Source organism: Myotis myotis, unplaced genomic scaffold (genome assembly GCF_014108235.1).
Source record: "Myotis myotis isolate mMyoMyo1 unplaced genomic scaffold, mMyoMyo1.p scaffold_m19_p_8, whole genome shotgun sequence".
Classification (NCBI taxonomy): Eukaryota; Metazoa; Chordata; class Mammalia; order Chiroptera; family Vespertilionidae; genus Myotis; species Myotis myotis.
This window is the reverse complement of record NW_023416390.1, coordinates 25,005,724-25,028,445: the sequence shown is the minus strand read 5'-3', so window position 1 is coordinate 25,028,445 and position 22,722 is coordinate 25,005,724. Positions and strand designations below refer to the sequence as shown.

At 47.9% G+C, this 22,722-nt stretch overlaps 1 protein-coding gene across 3 annotated transcripts in view; it reads left to right on the top strand.

Annotated features, from left to right (window-relative positions):
• The first annotated feature begins 321 nt into the window (after positions 1–321).
• The window catches only part of PAX3 (paired box 3), a 95,140-nt gene continuing 72,739 nt past the window's right edge, over positions 322–22,722 (top strand). For 2 of the 3 annotated variants that reach the window (XM_036320719.1, XM_036320717.1), the window contains exons 1-4: positions 322–803; positions 2,097–2,332; positions 3,825–3,954; positions 5,083–5,217. In XM_036320719.1, coding sequence (XP_036176612.1) covers positions 719–803; positions 2,097–2,332; positions 3,825–3,954; positions 5,083–5,217 — 586 coding nt within the window. In that variant the 5' untranslated portion in view covers positions 322–718. The remainder of the gene's footprint in view (positions 804–2,096; positions 2,333–3,824; positions 3,955–5,082; positions 5,218–22,722) is intronic. The other variant, XM_036320718.1, reaches the window with a different exon arrangement.

The window sequence follows — 22,722 nt, the reverse complement described above, 5'->3', positions numbered from 1 at the left end:
AAGAGACAGAGAACTAGCCAAGGAGAGAAACACATAGAGTGACAGAGACGGAAAGAGAGGGACCCCTCCCTACTCTCAGCAGCTGTCACCTCCCTCAGGCGCTCTCTCCCAGTTTCTACGAGTCCATCCTTCTCTCCTGGGGAAGGCGCGCAGCGCGGGTCCCTTTGGGGCCGGCCGAGGTCTCGGCACCGCCGGGGATGGGAAGAGAAAGTGGCCGCTGTCGCCCAATCAGCGCGTGTCTCCGCCACCCGGGACGGTCTCCCCGTCGGCCAATCGCAGCTCAGGGCTCTTGACCAAGCTTTGGGTGAAAGAACTAATAAAGGCTCAAGAGCCTGGATCCCCGCACTCGCTGTCACGACAGGAAGAGACTCCGGCCGGCCGTGCTCCGGGCCCCACCCCCTTCCCTGGCTCGTCGCTGCGCCCGAGACCCCTCCCCAGCGTCCCAGGCGCGGGGCCCCTCGCCCAGATTCCCAGTAAACTTTCCCACCCTGGGCTCGAGATCCTGGACTCCGGGGCTTCCCGGCCTGGTTCCTCCTCGAGCCTCTCCCTGGACTAGAAGCGAGCAGCCCCCCTCCCCACGGCCCTCCCTCCGTCTCCAGCCTCTTTGGGGAGGGGGCTCTCCGCGCGCCGGGGGAGTGCCCGAGGGTGACCAGCGCCTCGCTCGCCTTCCTATCTCGCCTGTGCCTGGATATCATTTCCAAACGAAGCTGCCCGCAGGATGACCACGCTGGCCGGAGCTGTGCCCAGGATGATGCGGCCGGGGCCGGGGCAGAACTATCCGCGCAGCGGGTTCCCGCTGGAAGGTAAGCGAGGGCCTCCGTAGCGCGCGGGTCCGGGGCTGGGCCCGGGCTGCTCCCTCTACCGGGGTCTCTGCAGGCTCCTTGAGCGATCCAGGGACCCCCTTCCCTGGGCACCCCACCCCGGGACGGAACCGTTGGGGGCGACATCCGCACCCGATTTTCTCTCTGTAAACGGAGCGCGGCTCTGTCCGAAAGCCCTTTCCGAGCTTGGCGGCCAGGCCTGCGCCAGGCGCGTCCACTTTGCTCGGCTGTTTTGGAAAAGCCTTGGTGCCGAGGGGATGAACGGGCTTCCGAGCACCAGAAAGCAACTTCTCCGTATCTTGTTCACTCAAAGGCGCCTCAGAATTGTCCTGGCGTTGCCCATATTTGCTAAGCTCTTGTCAAGTTCCGGGAAAATTGCCTTGCCTATGCACAGTTGTGGCGGCGAGGCCCTGCGACCTCCCTTGCGCTTGCGATGTTTAGTATTAATTATTTATTGAGTTTCACTCTCCTTCAGCGGCATCTTGAAGTTTCCATAAGCCGTTTGGGAAACTGACAAAGTTAGCTTGAAGGTTCTGGGAATTCCGGGGACACAGGAAGTTTTGCAAGCCCTAGTCCTTCTGACAGTTTGAGAGGCTGGGGCACCCCAGCGGGGATGCGGTCAGGTGGCTCCTACCTTCCGACCTCGGTCCAGAGTAGAAAGTAACACCCAGGGCATGGCTGGAGGCAAGGGGGGCCTGCGAGCAGATCCGGTTTGTCCCTGTCCCCAGATGTAACAGGTGACACGCCTGCCACCTGCAGCCTCCTTTTGGGACCCTCTTTGATCCTTGGCTACTGCATTCTTAGCTGGAAATCCCAAAGGCTCTGAGCGCCTTTAAGTCCCTTGGGAAGGGAGCAGGTCTACTTGGACAGGGTTTGGTGTGAGCAGAGTTCCAGAGGCTGAAGCCGGATGAACTGTCTGCCAGGAGGCTGTTTCTTGAACAAGATACACTTTGTGCCAGCCACAGGGTCACCCGGTTCCCCAGAGCTGCCACTTCACCTGGGCGGAAAGGGAAGATGGTTTCTCTGGGACAAGTTATTTGCCCTGGTTGTTCCTTCCACACAAGATTATGTGGCCCTGAATTGCTTAATAGTTTGAACAAACCTGATTGAAAAGGGACCTGGGGCTGGAAACTGGATGGGAGCCGTTTCATTGCTGAGACTGTAACATTCAGATTGGCCCAAAGAGCGCGAAGTTAGAGGCTCATCCTCCCGGTGGCCGCTCCCAATTCCCCTGAAATGACTTTCCCTTTGCCTCTTTTCACCTTCTGCCCCCAGTGTCCACCCCCCTCGGCCAGGGCCGAGTCAACCAGCTGGGCGGAGTGTTTATCAACGGCAGGCCGCTGCCCAACCATATCCGCCACAAGATCGTGGAGATGGCCCACCACGGGATTCGGCCCTGCGTCATCTCCCGCCAGTTGCGCGTGTCCCACGGCTGCGTCTCTAAGATCCTGTGCAGGTACCAGGAGACCGGCTCCATCCGGCCAGGTGCCATTGGCGGCAGCAAGCCCAAGGTGAGCAGGCGCCGGCTCCGGAGGCCTCTGGGCCTGCGGTCTCCCGGTTAGGGAAGAGCAGGCTGGGGGCAAGGGGACTTTCCAAGAAGTTATTTTTCAAGTCTGGGGAGGAGTGTTTGTGTGTGTGTGTGTGTGTGTGTGTGTGTGTGTGTGTGTGTGTGTGGTGTCAGGTGTGGGGGGATTTAGTTGCTGCCTAAGCCGAGATTCCTTGATAAACACTAGCAGCGGTTCTCAACTTGTGGGTCGCGACCCCTTTGGCGGTCCAACGACCCTTTCACAGGGGTCGCCTAAGACCATCCTGCACATCAGATATTTACATTACGATTCATAACAGTAGCAACATTACAGTGATGAAGTAGCAACGAAAATAATTTTATGGTTGGGTCACAACATGACGAACTGTATTTAAAGGGCCAGAAGGTTGAGAACCACTGCAAGGGAAAACGCCAGCCCTTGTGTAAAGAAAATATAGCATTTTTAAACTCCCTGAATCTCATAATTCCTCAACACATTATTTTGACAGGCAACCGCCAAACTGTCCGTGTCCACTTGTTGCTGGTTTCTTCCTCAAGCATCTCCCCAGCTCCCACCCACTGCACTGCCCTTCCCAAAAGTAACCTTAGGAGCCTCTGCCTTTTTCACGGTTGCTTTCCCAGCTCCCGTCCCCAGTCTCTTCCAGCCCAAATTGTCTTCAAGGAGTCAAAAGCTGAGTGATGTGTTTTCATTGTAGTGAGCCCATGATTTGGCTTTTAAAAAGCAGTTTGGTGCTATCCTCAAATGAGGCCGGTTCCCTTTAAAAAAAGAAAAGAGGGAGAGTCTTACTGGCGAGGGCTGAGTGGGAGGGGGTTGCAACAGGGCTGCCTTTTGGATGTGAGGAAAATGCAATAGTTTTCTAGTTGCCACAGGGCAACATCAAAAGGAGAGTTCTGGTAAACGTAAGACTTCTGAATGCCCTCCTCTTCTCCTGCCTCCTCAGGGACCCTTACAACCTTTCTAAGAATCTCTGGAAATGCTTTTAACCGGAAAAAAAAAGAAGAGCCAGTTTCTCCAATTATGCCTATTGGTTATCTGCTCTAATTCTTGAAAGCCTAGATCCTCACCTTCTGCATTTCACTCTGCTCTTCACGTTAGCTAAAATCTGGCGCTCCTTTGGAGAAGGGAAAGTTGCGGGTCTGATTTGGTTTCTCTGCTCCTCTTTCAAGCATTTCTTTTTGTTTAGTTTCATTTTCGTGTTGGTGTTGTACAAGGAATTGCCTTTCTGTATTCCCAGGGCTCAGAAACGGCACACCTCTTTTTCATTTATCCTGATGGTCCGAGCTTAGCTGGGGAGGAGGAGGGTACCCAGGGTGCTTTGGGGTGGGATGACTTTCTGGCAGACCCTCCCTAGGGGTCCACTGCCTTAGAGAGCTGGGACCCCTCTGCTAACAAGGGGGCCCTGCCCAGGGGGCCCAGAGGACTGGGCCGCAACACCTGCCTGCCTGTTCTCTTAAAGCAGGTGACGACGCCTGACGTGGAGAAGAAAATTGAGGAATACAAGCGAGAGAACCCGGGCATGTTCAGCTGGGAAATCCGAGACAAATTACTCAAGGACGCGGTCTGTGACCGGAACACCGTGCCCTCAGGTACCAGGCCCGTTCGCGTCCCCCTGCGGCGCCGTCGCCAGTCGCTCTTTCCCCGGGCGAGTCATTTAAGCTATAATCACCTCCATGGTCTTCCTGGGCCATCGGGAGGCGGCTCCTCCCTGGGCCCTGAAATATTTAGGAACCACCGTTTTATGGAGGGAGCGCTGAGCCGCTGGTCCTGAGGTTGAGACCAACCCAGGGGGCTCCCCAAAGAGGATTTTTGTTGGGAAAACAGGGCAGGAAACGCGAGGCGGAGGCCAAGCATTTATTAATATTGATGTTCTCTTTTAAAGAGAAACAAATGTTTTGGTAACCCCCGTGGAAGGGAGATGGGGCCGGGCCGCGGAGGCTTCGCGGTGTGCGGGGAGGCGGGGAGCCTCCGCATCGGGCCTGCGGCGGCCCCCAGGGCCCCCTGTAGCCCCGGGTGGCGGAGGGCGCAGGGAGGCCAGCGCAGCCCGAGCGCCAGGGCGCGCGGGAAAGTTTGTTTTTAATTAAAAGGAAACTCCCTCCCTCCCCCCTCCCCCGGCGAGAACGAGATGTTTCAGAGCACGGATTTGTTTACCACACTGGAATCTGGAAAAAATAAATGCGGGGAGAGCGCATTTTCTTTTGATTTTTACAATAGGAAACGGTTCTGCAGTTGAAATTGAAACCCTTTATAGTCTAAAAAAAGTTGAATTGCAGGGGAAGGGTCCGCTGCTGTTCTGCCTCCCTGACCGGGAACCGCGGGCCCGCCCAGTGCCTGCAGGTGGTGGTGGGGTGCAGGGTGGGCTGCGGGAGACTTCTCTCAGATTGGAGGCCTGGACCCGTCCATGGAGTCCAGAAGGGAGACGTTTCCTGCTGGGAGCGAGGGGCAGAAAACGGCGGTTCGCGGCCCTGGCTCGGAGGTGCAAGCTTCCCAGGCTCCAATCTCCCTTTCCCTAGATGGGGGGGTGGCACGGGGGGAGGGGGTGTCGAATGGGAGGCTGAGAGGTGGTAGAAGAAGGTGGAGGCCCCAGGAACCAGGAGGAGACAGAAGTTGGCTGTGCGGGGCAGCGGATCCAGGGCGCGGACTGGGGGTGGGGGCTCCGTGCCGCCCAGCCCAGCACCAACTCAGTGGTCTGCGCTCCCCCGTCCTCCCGCCCCCAGTGAGTTCCATCAGCCGCATCTTGAGGAGTAAATTCGGAAAAGGGGAGGAGGAGGAGGTCGACCTGGAGCGGAAAGAGGCAGAGGAGAGCGAGAAGAAGGCGAAACACAGCATCGACGGCATCCTGAGCGAGCGAGGTAAGCGGCGCGCCGAGGGCCTGCGCCGGGCGGACAGTCGCGCTCTGGAGCCGGGGGCCAGAGGGCGGCCCAGCTCCCGTGGGTGTCCAGGTCTCCTGGCTCCTGCCCACGCCACCCGGGTAAGAGCCTTTGAGTGAGGGACGTACTTGCAATCAAAATGAACATTTTCTCTTTTGCTTTCTCTATTTTACAAATCTTTCTTCCGCCTCCCCTCCAGCCCCCGGTAGTCTATGACTATGAACTGCGTTTTAGGTGCGGGGCCACCCTCTTGCCTTTGGGCGTGGGACTGGGCGCCTGGGAGTGGTGGGGAGGGGGAGACAGTCTGTGATCCTCCGAGGTGGAAGGAACTTGTGCGCCCTCAGGAAAGGCCCTGCTGTCCAGAGTTTGTAACATCAGAGGAGGGAGGGAGAGGGAGAGGGAGGGAGGGAGGGAGAGAGAGAGAGAGAGAGAGAGAGAGAGAGAGAGAGAGAGAGAGAGAGAGAGAGAGAGAAAGAGACTCAATACTTTGATAAGCAGTGAGCCCTGAAAGTTGCCCCTCGACGGTTACCCTATAAATGTATATGTGTAAGCTGTCTGCTTTTTCTTGGTTTTACATTGGTTTTCAAATGCGATGGGGTTTGATTTGTGTGTGTGTGTTTGGGAAGTAAAACCGAGGGGATCTGGGCTTTGGACCCTAGTGCTGGCGCCACCTGTTCCTCGTTGGCTGCAAACTGGCAGCATCTAGAGAAAATCTCTCCCTCAGAAGCATGAGTGCAGCCTGCTCCCTTTCACATGCTGTGGGTCCTCTTCAGACTTGAAAGATACCCACCTGCCCGCTCCCAAAGGCAAGTCTACCCCTTGGAGCCGATCCAGGAAGGGGTGACTGCACAGAGAGGTCTCAGCAGATTTGCCCCTCAGTAGTTTTGGCCTTGGGGATGGTTGTACCTCTTCAAATTCGAAAAGGATCTGATTCCCCGCCCCCTCCCCTGGCATTCTGTTATCTGGGGCCTGGATTTTGTAAGGCCGAATTTTGAGTTGCCCTAGAGGTCAGGCAACTCTTCAGGTGGGCTTGGAGCCATACACAGGACTGGCTGGGTCCATGGCCCTCAGCCCGGTAGGAGTGTGGATGGTCCTTTCTTTGACCTTTCTGGCTCACCCCCTGGGCAGACCGGTGGGCTTTATAAATCAATGCAAAATTTGTACTCAACCTCAAAAGGACACTTAGATTTAGATGCTCCAAGTCCAAAAGGCTGCTTTCAGATGCTCTGGCACAAACAGGCGATCGATAAAAACCACCGGAAGCCGTGGCAGGTTGCTTCCCTCCTTTTGAAGCAGGGCTCTCACCCAGGCTCGGACTCGGTCTGAGCTTCTCTTTTGAGAGGGGTGCTTCCTTTTCAGTCTCTGAGAAGACATCTCAGCTTTTATTCCAGCCCAGATACAGCGCAGAGGTGCTGGGGAGGGAAGACAGTGAGAAACCAGACACCCCCAAACCCAACGGGCCCCTTCGGGCAGGGCAGTGGGGCCAGGAGCCCAGAGCATCCCAGAGGCTCCAGAAGGACTGGGGGGAGGCACAGCTTTGCTACTTGTTGCCAGAGGCGCCAAGGCTCCCTTACAGCACAGGCAACCGAGGCCCAGGAGACAAAACGCCCCAAATGAGCTGGTCAAACATTTGTACAACTTTTCCAGCTTTTACAAAGAAGGCCTTCTCTACACAAGCTACACTTGGAGATGAACTTGGGAGACAAAGCCTGGAGAGTCCATTGAAACTCACACTTTAGCTCAGCCCAGACAAAGCTCCGGCTCGCAGCAGCTTGATGTGAACAAAGGAAGGCAACCTTTTTATAATTCAAGGAGAAAAGAAGAGAAAACAGCCCCACAAAGGGCGGCGAATAGACATTATGGGCTGGCAATGAGGGATGAATTATTCAATGAGCCCCAATAGCTGCTGCGCCAGGAAGTTTTATGGACTCTCCAGCGTGGAAAAAGTGGCCATTTCACCTACAAAATGTTTCCAGTCTTTTGGGCCGTCTAGCTGGATTGGGCTGCCATTCAAGGGCAATTGCTACCATTTTAAAAATCAGAGAATTCTCCCCAGCGGGGGTCGCACCGTTGAAAACACACACACACACACACACACACACACACACACACACACACACCTCGGAGGCTGAGCCTAATTTAATTTGGGGTTGTCAGGGATGAAGCTGCGTCAGTCTCCCCAGCGCCTCTAGGTCCTTTTCCAGATGAACCCCGGAGGGCAAGAGGGGCCCAGAGGAAGGAGCGTGAAGTGTAGTTTGAAGGAAAGTTTAGAAACCTCAAAAAATTCTCTGTTGTTTGGGTACCAAACATCACAGGTTGCCCCGCTTGTGAAGTAGAAGGCATGTTGCTGAAGAGCTCTAAGCGCCCCGGCGGGGGAGGGGGGGGGGGCTGGCCAACAAGGGGCCTTTGGGTGTCCTGACCAGGGCGCTGTGCTCGCTGGAGGTTCCAGCTTCCTTGTGGGCCTGGAGGGTGCTGCGGCGACTGGCTTTCCAGGGGACATCTTTCCGCTTGTCCGACACTAGGACACAGGGGAGAGGCACCCGGAAGAGGTCAGAACCACCCTCGTTCCTCTTTCCAGGGTCTTGCTCTTTCTCCTGCTCCTTTCAGCTCCCCAGCTTTCCCTTGCCCCCCGCCTAACCCAGGGACAGCGCAGCGTGCCCACCCGGTGCGCTCCGGCCCTGGTGCCCTTGCTGGGTCCATCCTTCCAACATCTTTGCGGAGGATTGGGCGATCAGGGCACACCCAACCCCACGGCTCAGCCCCTGGCTGGCACAGAGATCCGAGCTGGTGCAGCCTGAGGAGCCAAGCCCTGGTCGCAGCATCAGGGGCTGTGGGTACGGCCCGCGCTGCGGCCACTCAATGGGCGCCTCTGTTCCTCCCCCGGCGCGGCCGAGCGGGCCCGCGGGCGCTGCCACAATGGGCCGGCCCCCACTCCTGCGCCCTGCGCCAAGGCTCCGCGCCGCCCCCTCCCCTGCGCTCCGGCCGGCTAGCAGCTTAGCTCTCCGGGCTGCAGCCGACTCAATTGCCTCCTTTATGTTCTTCTCACTTTCATCTAGACGCAGCCCGCCCCCCGCCCTTCTCTTTTTTCTCTCCCTTGCCTGAGGCTCACATTAGTGAAATTTCTGCAACCTCCCCCCATTTTTTTCTTATTTTAAAGAAAGCTCTTAACACAAAAGCAGTGACTAATCAATAGAAACTGCTCCTTCATCATCATCTCCTCCTCCTCCTCCTCCTCCTCCTCCTCCTCCTCCTCCTCCTCCTCCTCCCCCTTCCTCCCCCCTCCTCCTCCACTTACTCCTCCTCCAGGAGGGTGACGCTTTTCCTGTTTGGGAGTTTTGGGAAACATTTTTGCTCTGTGCCGTAATGGAATTAGAGGACAGATGAGGACTGTAAATGGACACGCGACTGCAAGATTGTCGCTTAAATATTTAGATGCAACGTTACAATTACCGACTTGTTGCAGCGGCTTTGAAGTGGCGCTTGGGTGTTCAGGGGGGGAGAGGCCAGATCGCCGAATTGATGTTTTGATTGGGGCTGCAGATACACTGCACGGGACTCTCCCCCTTTAAAATCGCGTGGGAGGTTTGCAACAATTTCAAAGGCTGAGCTAAGAGACCCCAAGCATAGGTCGGTTGGGGCTTATACTCCTTTCGCATCTCTCCCTTCCTTTTTGACATTTTTGAAAAAACGGTGCTGCTTTTTTTTTTTTATTTGAGAAAGTCAAAGTGACAAAAGTTTTGCTCGAGTCCTCGCCGGTCCAGTTTGCGCACTTGAGCGCATCTAAAATTAACGAGATCGACGTCAGCCTTCCAGTGAGGCATAAGCTAAAGCAGTTAGACATGCAAAGTTTTAAAGGTCCTCGAAGCGGTTCGTTTCCAGCGGAATCATGAAAAGACCACTTTATGTTTGACGGCAGCACCACTAAAATCAAGGGAAAGCGGTTCTTCTCCGAGCTAACCTCCCCCAACCCCCTCCCCCAGTAAGCAGGGAAGGGCAATTTGGAGCGAGGCTAGGGGATGGTGGACGAACTTTCCCACAGATTAAAATCATTAGGTGTAAGATCTTAGGTTTGTGGCATCGGAGCCGTTCTTAAAGTGGACAGCCCCCTCTCCAAGTCCATTTGTCAGAATCACGAATTTGACCCCAGCGCCGTCGAAATCTTTAGAGAAAATGTCCTATTTTCTGAAGTCCTTGCAACACTCAACACTGCATGTTAAAAAATGCGTTAAAAATGTCAGAACTCAAATTAAATTAGAACACCACACTGGTTCCTCCTCGTCCCCCCCATCCCCCCAAGAACCTATAGCGGTAGCGGTTTTCCCGGTTTTCCCGTTGGAAAGACTGCAAAGGAAGCAGCCTCGCTCCGATGTCGGTTTTTCTTATTCGCTCGTTTGTTTTGTCGGGTTGACTGCTGTATGTTTACTTTCTAGCCTTATTGAAAACATGCAGATTTTCTCATTAATGCTTGGAAATCGTATGTTTATTTGGCGGCTTGGTTGGATTGTTGATAGCACCCGAGCGGGGACGTTGGGCCTGCAAGTGCGTAATCATCACTGGAGGGTTATTTAAGAGTCCCCAGGGCTGCGCCATAAAACCGCCGGGGCGGCGAGGCGGAACCAGCAAGTGCGCTGGTTGAGGAGAGTGCGATGTGCAGAATCCGTCAGGTGGATGGGAGTGTTGCCGCTGAGCCCAGTCCCAACATCCATGAATACACATACTTTGAGGACAAAAAAAAAAAATGAAAAAATTAAAAATCCTCCTTAGCGAGGAGGTTAAATGTTTCGGTTGTACATAGGTAAATAACCAGTGAAAAGAAAAAGCTTCGCAACACCAACAAACACACAAAGGGTGTGAGAGCGAGAGATTGGCCAGGGCTGGGCTGAGAAGGTTCTGTTCGGTGGGGTTCGGCGCAGGTAACTTCTTTATGCGGGTAAATAAAGATTAAAGAACCATTAAGAATGTAGATCGAGAACTAACAAGACACTAAAAGGCAATTAAGCAGTCAGTTTAATGCCTTATCTCACTGGCTGCTCTGGGGTTGTTTTACAACTAGGAATTAAAATCTGAAAAGGAAGTTTTCAGCAGCTCTGGCCAAATATTGATTAAGTAGCTGTTTGTTGATGCCATTGTTGCGCATTAAAAGGCCCGGATTGCGGCCCCTCACTGGCCATCTTCTATTGTGAGGGATTCGTAACCACTGAGATCAAAGCGGGATCATTTCAACTTATCTGTCTTGGAAAATCCTCTTTTCCCTCTGAAACCTCTAAGGAGGATTGACCAAATTCTCTTTAAGAAATAGGAACCGAAACCAGTACATGTCGTGGGTTTATGGAGAAGGAATTCATGGGGTGTTTCTAATGATCCTATGGTGATTTCTTGTTTAGAACTTTGGTTAAGATGGGGGATGTATCTCAAATAAATTTTTATTTTGGGGAAGTGGTGGGAGACATGGAAGCTACTGTCTGCCTGCGCATAAATTTCTATACATGGGCGTTTCACTGAAGCTGCCTTCCCCGCTGAGTTGATGTAAAGGAAAGATGTCCGAGTTTTGCATAAATCTAGGTAGGGAATAATTAAATACACAGGACGCTGAGAGTTACATTGACTACATTTCTCTACTTGTGTTGCCATAGTTTCTGTGTTTATAGATGGTTAGATGTGTCTCATGCATATTTTTAAACTCTATAATGAAGTAGATGTGTTTGTGTGTATAGTTTGTGCATCGTTGGAGTTTATTTATAAGTTGGTCACTAGGAATTATGCTGGCAGTAAACTATATCCAGTTGCACAAATCCATAGGTTTATTTTCCTATGGATCATACTTTCTAGAGTCATCAGGATCTGAGGTAACAGCACATCGGCGCTCAGCACTGCTGTTGAATGCTAGGAAAAATATTTCCCTGAATGATTTTACGATTTTTTTTGTTGATTATTAGATGAACAATTAAGTATTTTTTGGATTAAGAAATTCAATATACTTGAAAAGGTTTTTCTATTATTATGGGAGCTAAAATTCCTGCAAGGGCTTTTTTGGAAACACCATCTCTGTGCTTACTTATTTGCAAATTCCAATGAATCTCTCTAAGTGAGTTTATTAAATTTATGCCAGATTCAGGCTTTGGGTATTCAGCTGTGCATCATGGATCTGCCTGCGTGTGGGAGTTCCAGGATCCTCTTCTCTGATTATGCTCATTTCAGTACTAAGTAGTTGTGCATAAGGTTTTATTTGTGTTTCATTTTATTTTCTACTCTTTCTGTTCACTCTTGAATAAGTTGTATCTTGACATACAGAGTCAGAATCATTAGTGGATATTTTAAAATATTTTCTATTATTATCTTCCAATTAATGGATCATCTACCAAAGCTCAGATGTTCTTTGATACAGTCCCCAGCATTGCAATGTAGAGCAAAGAGCAACTGCCTGAAATAGGTTAAGCTGGAAGTGCAAGTAATCTGTTATGATTACCTTTTCCTGGGTCCAGATGCAGCATTAGGAAGTTCTTTGTTGCATATTCCACATGTACATGTATATTTCATATACATACACAGTTAAAGTGACTTCTCCCTTGACACCCTTGGATGTCAGGCTGTGTGTTCCTGTACTGCCAGGGGACAGCAGAACTGAGCTCCAAGTTTGGCCTGATCTCAGTACCAAGACAGAATTACTGACTTAAGAACCGACTTATGTCAATTATATCTCAATAAAGATGGGGAAAAAAATAAAACTTTGATATCATGGCTCAAAAAAATATAAAAGAATTGGCTGCCTTTAGCTGGGGGAACTGTGATCAGGGAAAGTGAAAGGGAATTTCAGAAGCTGCCAATCTCTTGGAAGATGCACACCAAAGATTTTATCGTCCTGTTCATGCCAGTCTCTGGTAGAGTGTGGCTCAGTTCAGGTTCCCGTTCTTTATTGCAGTGTTGGGCCAAGTACTGAGCTCCAACAGCATTGCACTTTTGCTGGAGTCTGGATACCTCTCCCCACAAATTATTTGAGTTGGGATTATGCTCCCAAATGAACAGAAATTATTTCATTTCTAGCTTGTAATTGGAATGTGCTCAGTTATCAAAGTGTCAATTAACATTATAAAACATCTGTTTAAGAGAGATGAGTTAGAAACTTCACCATTGCCAATTGGAGATATGAAAACCATGGAAAGTATTTGTTGAAGACACTTGTGGAATACTAAGTTTTATGAATTCTTACCTTCAAGTCTATTTTCCTTCCTTCCTGATAGAAACTAAGAATAACAGATCATGTCTGATACCGAAGTGGCCACTTCTCTTTTAAAACAAAATTGTATCTTAATAAAGAATTGATTGGAGGCACATTTCTTCTAGAAAGGAAAGTTTTAAGAAAGAGTCTTACCTTATACATTACCTATAGCAAACTTTGTAGCATTTAACTTTTTGCTGCAGGATTTTAAGCAAATGACATCAACTACAAAGAACCCCTTCTTTTTGAGCCGAAGCAACTTGATCAAAGTAGTTTGAGTTTTCATGCTCTTGTTAGTGCAGTGATTGGGAAATGAATTTTCCCCTGTATAACAAATCAGAACTCATGAAAGGCAAGGACAGACTAGCTGTATATTTGTCTCCCTAAACCCATTCAGTGATTTACTGATTCTTACGTACTTTTCTTTGGCCATATTTAGTGCATCTACAATAGTTTATTATTGTGAACTCTCAATTTGAGCGGCCAATTTCTCACTCATCCTGGATATCATTCCAGTGGGCTCCATTTAAAAATAGCTGACCAGAATGTTTTGTGACGAGAATGACAGGCTCTTGTTGGCTGACCAATATAGGATTAAGGGAGAGGAAATAGCACTGATTTTCAGCATTTAAAAATTTCCAGGATCACATTGAAACTTCAAATAGTTTAGTTTTATGGAGGCTTAAATGTAAATTTTCAAAAATTTTATAAGCGGATGGTAGTCATGTTTCTGGAAACAACTGCTGAATTTAATGTACTTGGCCTTATGTCATTAGATGGGAACAGTAAGTAAGTTAGGGTAGACTTGTATGAAAGGACAGTTAATTGCTGTGCATTTTATATTACAACATGGAATTGGGTTAGTTTTTGTAGACTTTCATAGTAAATGCTTACATGGTCACATACAAATTTGCATTTTTAACAGAAAGCCTATATTTGTAGGCTTGTGACTTTTATAGGCACTCAAATATGTTAAAAATATAACCACCTAGCCCTATTATTATTATTTTCAAACCCTAGTATAAGGCGTAATTTACCCAGTAAACAGGCACTTGGGCATTGTATGAGTGTATTAATATTCTTAAAAAAAAAAACCACTTTATTTTTAAATAATTAAAGACTCATAGAGTCTATCTCCAAACATGTATTTTATAATTCTTATTTTCAATATTTATTTTATTTAAAAATTTTATTTATTAATTTTAGAGAGAGAAAGGATGGGAAAGAGAGAGGGAGAGAGAGGTAGAGAGAGAACGAACTATGGATTTGTTGTTCCACTTACTTATATATTCATTGGTTGATTTTTTGTATGTGCCCTGACTAGGGATCAAAACCGAAACCTTGGTGTATCAGAACAATGCTCTAACTAACTGAGCTACCCGGCCAGAATTTCTCCTAATATCTAAATATATTATTATGGTTAAGAAAATCTTGCCCAAAGGGCGTGTGTGCATGTGTGTAGCTCTCAATTACCATGACTGAGATTAACCTGAACTAAAGAAAATTAATTGGTTCAATTCATTTTATTATAAGAAAAGCAACAGGCTTCTTCTTTCTCAATCCCTACCCGACCAATTTTCTGATAGTTCACTAAAGCAAGTGAGTGTTTCTTGTGTGCTCGGACTTAAATATGACTTTGCTTCCCTATGAGAGCACAGTAATCCAAGTAATAGTGCTATGTCCTTGCACCAACAATTTTGCTTTAAAATTGGTACCAAGCACACTTCAGATGTGACCCCTTGAACTTCAGTTTGGACATCTGTAAGGTGGGCATATCATAACAACTTCCCAGGGTGGTATGAGGATAAAATGAGAAGGTGCAAGTGATGTGCAAATTACACCTGTCACGGGAAAACTCAAAATCTTGGGGAAAAATAACCTCTGAACATGCAGAAAGTGACCTGATTACTGGCAGATGGGCTCTGCCCAAGGGCAGATACAAGCCGAATTCAGGGCTTAGGAGCAACAATGAAGACCAACACACACGCCTCCCACAAAATCCACTTTCACTGAGTCAAAAAAATGAGTTTATAAACAACTATTTAGTGTAATAGATCTTATTGATTTAATAGATATGAAAAATAATACAATTCTAAAACCACTCACTGAGATGACAAAAGATATTTTTAAAGTACTTTTTATCCTAGTTCTATGAAGAGTACTTTTCTCCCTTAGAGTAACCTGGCTTTTAAAAACTCCCCCAAATCAAACTCTTTTTTTGTACAAGTTCCCTCCAACCCCCCTGCAATCAGAGACTGACAAACAAGTTGCCTTTTGAGAAAAAAGTTTCATATGGACATTCTTACTCCTGAAATCCTGCCACAATCCTTGGCTTTGTGGAATTTTTTGGTATAATTTCTCATTACTTTCCTTCTTCAGCCTCTTTCGTTGTTCTTAAATGTCCTTATAGTTCCACACATGACACTGGTTGTGTGTGTGTGTGTGTGTGTGTGTGTGTGTGTGTGTCTATGTGTGTATGATTCTTCTTAATCCCTCTCCTTTAAATTTGAGTTCAGAAATATTAAGGAAACTTTCCAATTTGTTAAGCTGGAGGATACATTTCAATGACCTTTCCATTCGGGTTCCCTCGGTCCAGTTTCAATGGGATGTCTGTGTTATTGGGGTACAATGCGAGGGTGAAAGAAAGTAGCTGGGCTTTGGGGGGCTGGAGAGCCCCTGTCCCGTGCCCACCCCGGTTTTTCCCGCTGGAGCAGTTTGCCTGTGCAGCCACTGGAGAAAAGGAAGGTTGTTTTCTTATCCCCGCATGCACTGGTCTGACCTGCCTCCGAAATAGGTCAGGCTGGGGCACAGCCAGTTTATGCAGCTGTTGTGGCTTAGGCGTCACAGCAGGCAGCCGGGGCTCCTTGGCCAGCCGGCCCCCAGTGAACTGATAAAAATTCGCTGGCGAGCCCTGGGGCCTTCCTTCTGGACTGCGCTGGCCCCCTGAAGGCTTTTAGATACAAGGGGGACTCCTGGATTGGGGGGGCCAACTCTTAGCCTTAAAAGGGAAGCGTTCTTTATCGCTCTCTTGTCTATCCAAACGTTCAAGTGAAATACATGCTTTGTCAGATTTTATTTTAAACCATATTTATTTTTGACTGTGTAAGACATTCACTTTTTACATGATTCAAAAGCTACAAGATGATGTACAATGACAAGTTTTCTTCCACCGGAGTCCCTGTCTCGGCTCTCTTTCTAGAGTGGCCATAGATAATTAAGGCTGTTTCTCTCTCCCTTTAAAAAATATTCTCTCCTCCCCTTTTGCACAAATGGTAGTCTACCGTGGAAACTGTGCTGCACCTTTTTTTTCCTTCCACGTGAGAATAAATGTCAGCAATTACTCCATACCGGAGCCGGATGGTCTCCTGAGCCTATTTGTATAGCTGCATAGTATTCCATCGTAATGGCAAGCAATGATTCCTTTAACAACATCAGGTTGTTTCCAATCTAACAGCACCATTTGGCACATGTGTGCGTTTATTTGTAAAATAATTCCTCCTCGGGAGGGACAAAGGGGATGACATTTGTAATTTTGATAGCTCCGGTGGAATTCAGGTTCTGTGTTGAGAACAAATGGTGGAGGGATGCTTAGTGAGTTGGAGCAGGAGTGTTTGCCTGTGGCCACTTGCACAGGAGAAAAAGAGACTTTTCTCTACCACTGCTGTGCATAGAAGCATAGGTTTTGAAATTTCTGCTTAGGAAGATGTTCTACCAACAGTGACTATCTTCTGCAAAATCCTCTAATATCTACCTGTTCCTCCAAACGCAACATTCTCTAAATCCAAAAACTTTTATTTACTTATTTGTTCCTCTTTCTATTTTTTTTCTTGTTCACTTCACCCCCATCAAAAATTGTATATTTATGTTAAACATTCTTACTTATTTTTCTTTCTGTGCTGGGAAAATTATGGATAGTTTTATAACAATGTAGAGGCAACGTGTTCTGATTGTTTAGTTACAAAAGAGAAATTGTCTTTCAGGGTCACCAGGTTTGATCTAGTGAGAGGGCAGGTTATGAATATTAAAATGTGGTCTTGCATTTCTAATCTTTAAAAAGTGCTGGTCCAATGCTCTAGACCAGTGATGGCGAACCTTTTGAGCTCGGCATGTCAGCATTTTGAAAAACCCTAACAACTCTGGTGCCGTGTCGCATATAGAAATTTTTTGATATTTGCAACCAGAGTAAAACAAAGACATATTTTTGATATTTATTTTATATATTTAAATGCTATTTAACAAAGAAAAATCAACCAAAAAACATGAGTTCGTGTGTCACCTCTGACACGCATGTCATAGGTTCGCCATCACTGCTCTAGAGGTTTCTTGAGTTTGGTGAAGGCTGATTTTGAACTTTATGAACTTGTAAGGGGTATGTAGGCATTCCCTTCTGCGCACAAAAGACTGTTCATGTTCTTGCACATACCTTGCCTCCCTCAAATCATGTCAGCCTATTTTTTCTTAAATCCGATGCCCGGGAATTCGGTCGTCGATGCTGCCGAGTACCTGGCTTTCTAAGCTGGAAGTTTGAGTCTGTGAAACAAGCCAGGAAGAACTGTGCTCCAACCACAGAGAAAAACAACCCACTCCAAACCCTCCTGAGAAAGCTAGAGATGTGAGCGCTGATAGCAAAATGTTTCAAGTCATTCCTTCTTAGGAACGAGCCTTTCAGAAATAGGAGAATGAGTCGGGCTGCAGATTTATTTTTGAAAATAAAAATCTTGATTCAGTTTTAAGAACAAACAGAAAAATGAAAACAGGTCTTTTTTTTTCTGGACTGTTCTGGCTGCCGGGCGGGCCCCAGAGCGGGTCGCAGACGGGAGGCAGGAGGCAGATCTAACTCTAAAACTTTGGTTTGTGCTCAGATGGAAGACAGTGGGCTGGGTGCTCTGGGTTCTCTCCCCCCCACCCCCGCCCCCATTTGCTTGTGGAAATCTGAAGGAGTCCTTTCAGGAATGTAAACAGACCTGGCATTAAGACCAGCTGCAAAAAGCTGAGAGGAATTAAAAGCCGTGCCCCCGCCCCCCCTCCCTGCCCCAGCTCTGTGCATAATTTGGATTGAATCAGGCCCGTAATTTGCGCCATCTGATTACTACCTGCAGAAGTATGCGGCTGTCCACACAGGAAGGAGGGTGCAGGGAGAGTCAATCCCAACGAGAAAACGTGTTGATTTGTTTGTCAGGTGCCTGTGATGTTCTCCACAGAAATGTAGTCCACGGAAACTAAGTGGTTTTCAGGCCCGAAGGTGTAAGCAAACTAGATTCTGTGGCACGTCGTCACGTGGCTGTCTTCCACACAGGTAAAGGGAAGCAGCAAGCAGAGGCCTTCTCAGGGGACGGGCTCTATGTCAGAGAGCAGGGAGTTCGGTGGGAAAGCTGCCCTTTCTCTCCTAGATTTGCAACTTTTCAAAATAAAAAGGGACCCATGAACACATCAGGCAGAAATGCTTCACGTTCCATTGCAAGATCCCCAAGCAAACGGGATCAGTGTCTGGATTTGTGGGTTATAGTTTGGAAAATGTTTGGAGCTTCTCACATCCTTTCAGACCATTTGTAAAGGGGGTTGGGGGTCCATCCACTTCAGAAAGTTGAGCATATCAATGGGGGTCTCCTCACAGCGCCTCGGGGACCTGCCATCCGCCAGAGCAGGACATGCTTCGGGCAGCTCTCCAGGGTGGAAACTTTCCAGGTGGTAGATTCGCTCGTCTTCTGTGCAGACAGGGCACATCCGGGGCTTGTGTGGGCACGACACACATTTATCAGGGGGCAGTAGGAAGTCGACTTCTACAGTTTCTTACCAGAAGCCAATGTCTGCTTGCGGTCACTGGCCCTGCCAAGCTCTGAATGCTTGCTGAATTTCTGTCTGAAAGAAGAAGGCAAACGGAGGACCGGGGACTTGGCATCAGGTTAGAACTGCAGAGCCAGGCTTAAGAGTGCAGAGGCGAGGGTGGGGGTGGGGGAGTGTGTGTGGGGGAGTGGGGAGTGGAGAGGGGGCGTGCAAAGCCCCCATTGTACAGGGATCGGCTCCAGGTAGAAGGCCAGGGTGGATGCTCAAGGCCTGGCCTATGTTGGATTCACCTTCTGGGCTTTTCTCAGTGACCTTCTGGGGCTTGACGTCTCTCTGTCTACTCCTTGCCTGTGGAAAGTGTCAGCTGGTCTTCTCAGGGCATTCCTGAGCATAAAACCACTTGGTAGCTGGAAAGGCCACCTCGTCTTGTTTTCATCAGAGCCTCGCTAAGTGGTCAGTAGAGTGTGGGGACATATAGATCTCCTGCAGGTCAAAGCAAAGTCCTCATTACTGGCCACACCCTGTGTCATGCTGTCCTTTGTAGGAAAATTGAAACTAAGCCACAGGAGAGGCTTCTGTTCCTATCGGGGCCCTAGCATATACCTTGGGAATATAAGGAGAGGAACAACGTCCTTATTACAAAATAGCAACGGACGGAGAACCGAATTTGGTCCGAACCTTTGTTTGCTGGCTAACTTGCATCACTTTATTGAATTACTATAATTTAATGTTTTTAGCTTAAGCTAATGATTTCCCCTGAAATGAATCCTCTTTGTTATTATTTTTTAAAATGCAAAACCCAAATTAAATTCATTAGGAAAGACAATGACTATCTTTTACACTCAAATTTATGGTTCTTGGAAAATCCTTTTGGCAAAACTTTAGGAAAAATAGAAAGAATTGTCACTCACTCTGTAGTTTATAGGAAATGATGTTACCAGAACAAGTTTGGGCTTTTTATAGAGATGTTTGAGAATCTTTCTACCTCCAGTCCTCCTCCCCCAAACTGTTTGAAAATGCCCCCCCCCCTCCTTTCACAAAGGCCTCTATAAGGTGACCTATGGTAAAAAGAGGGAGGTCAATCCGGAATGTTGTCCCCCCATCCTTTCCTGTCTCCCCCACCCCCTGCTGTCCAGCTTCCATCTGGCTCACCTTCCTCTTACGCACCCCAACTCCACACACAGATATAACATCGAACTCTATCTCATTCACATTGTGACTCAAACAGTTACCCTCCCAAAAGGACCCTGGGAGCTGACAGCTTAGTAAGAAAAATGAATCCCTAATGCAGAATTCCAGTATCTGTGTAGCAAAGGTTTCTGGTGGGGGCAATGAATAGTTTCTTCTGCCCTCCCCCCCCCCCCCCGCCCCGATGATACCCCAGAGGATCCTATCTTCACTGTGAACAGGATGACTGGTTCTGTGATGAGGGAGTTCCTCGCTGGAGAGCAGGATCTGCTAGGGCATGGTACCCCATGAGCTACCTGGAAGGAGGTGGGACCTAGGGCATCCTCGACCACAGATGGATTTCCCACACTTCCTGGGAGCCAGGCAAAGGCCTTGGCTTGTGTCCTTCGGGCTCCCTGGCAAAGAGCAGGCCCAGAAGAAAGACAAGAAGGGTCTGGTGTGGCCTAGAACCAGCAGACGGGGAGGGCTCTGTGGGGCCCATTTTGCCTCAGAGCTCAAAACCCTCCCTTAGGAGCAGATGTCTGATCTGAATTCTCAACCTCTAGTGCAGTGGTTCTCAACCTTCTGGCCCTTTAAATACAGTTCCTCATGTTGTGACCCAACCATAAAATTATTTTCATTGCTACTTCGTAATGTTGCTACTGAATCGTAATGTAAATGTCTGATATGCAGGGTGGTCTTAGGCGACCCCTGTGAAAGGGTTGTTCGACCGCCAAAGGGGTCGCGACCCACAGGTTGAGAACCGCTGCTCTAGTGGCTCCTGGACAGTTGTCAGAGGTCAGAAGAAGTCAGGCTGCCCTCCTCAAGAGGACCAGGGGCAACTGGCATCTGTAGTGGATCTATTAGGAGGGCTTCTGGAAAGCCAGACTCCTGGACTCTCAGGGCTGGGTCCGGGAGAGCTGCAGAAACACATTACCACGGAGGACGTAAGCCACGAGGGTCCCAGTGGGACAGCTGGGATTTATTCCACCTGTGACCTGTGGGACTCGGAAACAGCTTGTCGTGTCTGTGGACAATTGAATGGTCTTAGATTCCTGCTCCACCCCCAGCGTTGGCACTTAGACTTGATCAGTGTTTTCTAAGTGTTAGGTAATGGTGGTGGACACATCTAGAAACAGCCCACTTCTTCCGCAGACCCACTCAAGGGGAGGAGCCATTGTCAGAGGTGGGTTTACCAAGAGCAAATGAACCTTAGGCTCCAGGGCCCCTGTGGCTCCCTAAATTATAAAAGCCTTAGGCCTCTTTTTTTTCTTCATTAAGGGTAAAACAGGTAGGAGTGGGGCGAGGTGAGCTCCTTATGAAAGGAGCGTGGGCCTGGCACAGCCATGTGTGAGAGCAAAATAATAATAATAATAATAATAATAATAATAACAATAATAATAATAATAATGCTCAGTTACCCTTCACTTGTTCCTTGGACTTAGAATTTCCGGGATGCTTCCTCATTCCTTACGTCTTGTCTTGTTTACTGTGGAGCCAAAGTCTGGTTGTGGCGCAGCAGCCTCAGCCTTTGCAGGGAGCTCCACAGAGGGGTCCTGGATCCACTCCTCACAGAGCACGAGGAACACCCATCCACACACTAGACCTGGGAGGGTGGGCAAGACCTTTACATTCATGGGACTTTGGCTCCCTCAGCTGTAAAGGTTGCATCAGGCAATTTGGAGATGTTTCTTGTAGGTCTCTGAAACTATTACTGTGACCAGGTTGCGTTCCCTCTCTGGGCATCATTCTCCCTTCCTCTGAAAAAAGGAAGCATTGGTGAGGTGAAGGCTGCAGTCTCTCCCAGCTTGGGCAGGCTGTGAGCCAGGCCACATTCTGGTTAAGGAAACAGTGGTGCCTCCGGGCAGCCGGGGACTCAGGGCAACAATGGAAAGGCCCTTAGCCCCTTGATGTCTTAGAAGGTGAGCAACCCCAGTCTTATATTTGGGAGGAATTATGCCCTGGTTCTGGAATAGAGAAGGCGAGAATAAGAGCTTGCTGAGCTATTGGACAGGGGACATACTGACTCTTCCCCATGCAGGTGGGGAAATGCATCCAGGGGGGAGGTGCATGCTTTTTTGTACCTTCTGTCCTAGCTGTGGCTTCCAGACGAGAATGGAAAGGCCTGGGGGTCTTGTTTAGAGACCTTTCCCTTAAGGTAGAGTTGCTCAAGCACGACTGTAACATTTTCTCTTTCAAAACATTCGTGCCTGAACATTTTCCCCTGTGCCCTGAGAGGAGCACATGAGATTTCTGGTAGCTGACCAAGTCAAAGCTAGAAACTGGGCTGGAGGAGAGACTCAGACAATGGTGCCTTCACTTCATGCGATTCTGCTGACAAATCTTAGATGTAAATCAGCTCCCGCACCAGTAGGTGTAAGGAACTGAATTGGACAAACAAGATATACGTGTCCTCTGAGTTAAAATACACACATATATATTCATGAATAAGAAAACAGTATTTGAATCAATTAAATTTTTCCATGCAATACAGAAGTTGTGAGCAAACTTGTAAAGAGTAAACAGGAAATAATATCAAATCTGAAAACTTTTGCTTTCACCAGGACTTTGCTGAGAAGCATTTTAGAAACTTGGAAAGAAGGAAAAAAAAATATTTTTTGTTACATTAATGATTCAAGGCAAGCTGTCACAGCCTAGCAAGAGAAGATTTTAATATTTTCCCCTGCACTTTGTACTCTTTTATTTTTGTGGAGGAAAATTCTTTTAAAAATCACCATAGACTACATATTGAGTTTTTAGGTATATATTCTTAAGACACACAATGATTCATTCAAATGCTGCAATAGTTAATTGCAAAGATCAAATAATAAAATTAACAATGTTAAATACATTGTGAGGATTTGTTTTTTGTTTGAGGAAATTTTAGAGCATATAATTTTTTTTATGAATCTCATATCTGTGGCTCAAATTTTGTTGCAGTTTATCTTAAATAGGTTTGTGGAAATGTAAGCAAATATTGCTACAAAATATCTACCACTCTTTTAAAATAGAAGCTGAACATTATAAAATGAAAACATCAGGAAGTGGAACTATACCCCTTTATACAGTCAGAATAATAAGTTCTGCTGTTTACCATATGAAAGAGTTTGTTTCAGTTTTTCTTAGTTATTATTCTGTACTCAGATCAAATGTATTGCAACTTTGAAGCTTGAATGGCAAATAAAAATTTTTATTTGATAAGAAAGTCACTACTTGACCTATAGATTAAAGAAGAAATCTGATCTTAGCTACTATTAGTAAACATTAGAATTTTTGTTGAGTGACTGCATACAAATCAAAACAAATCAAATTATTGACTC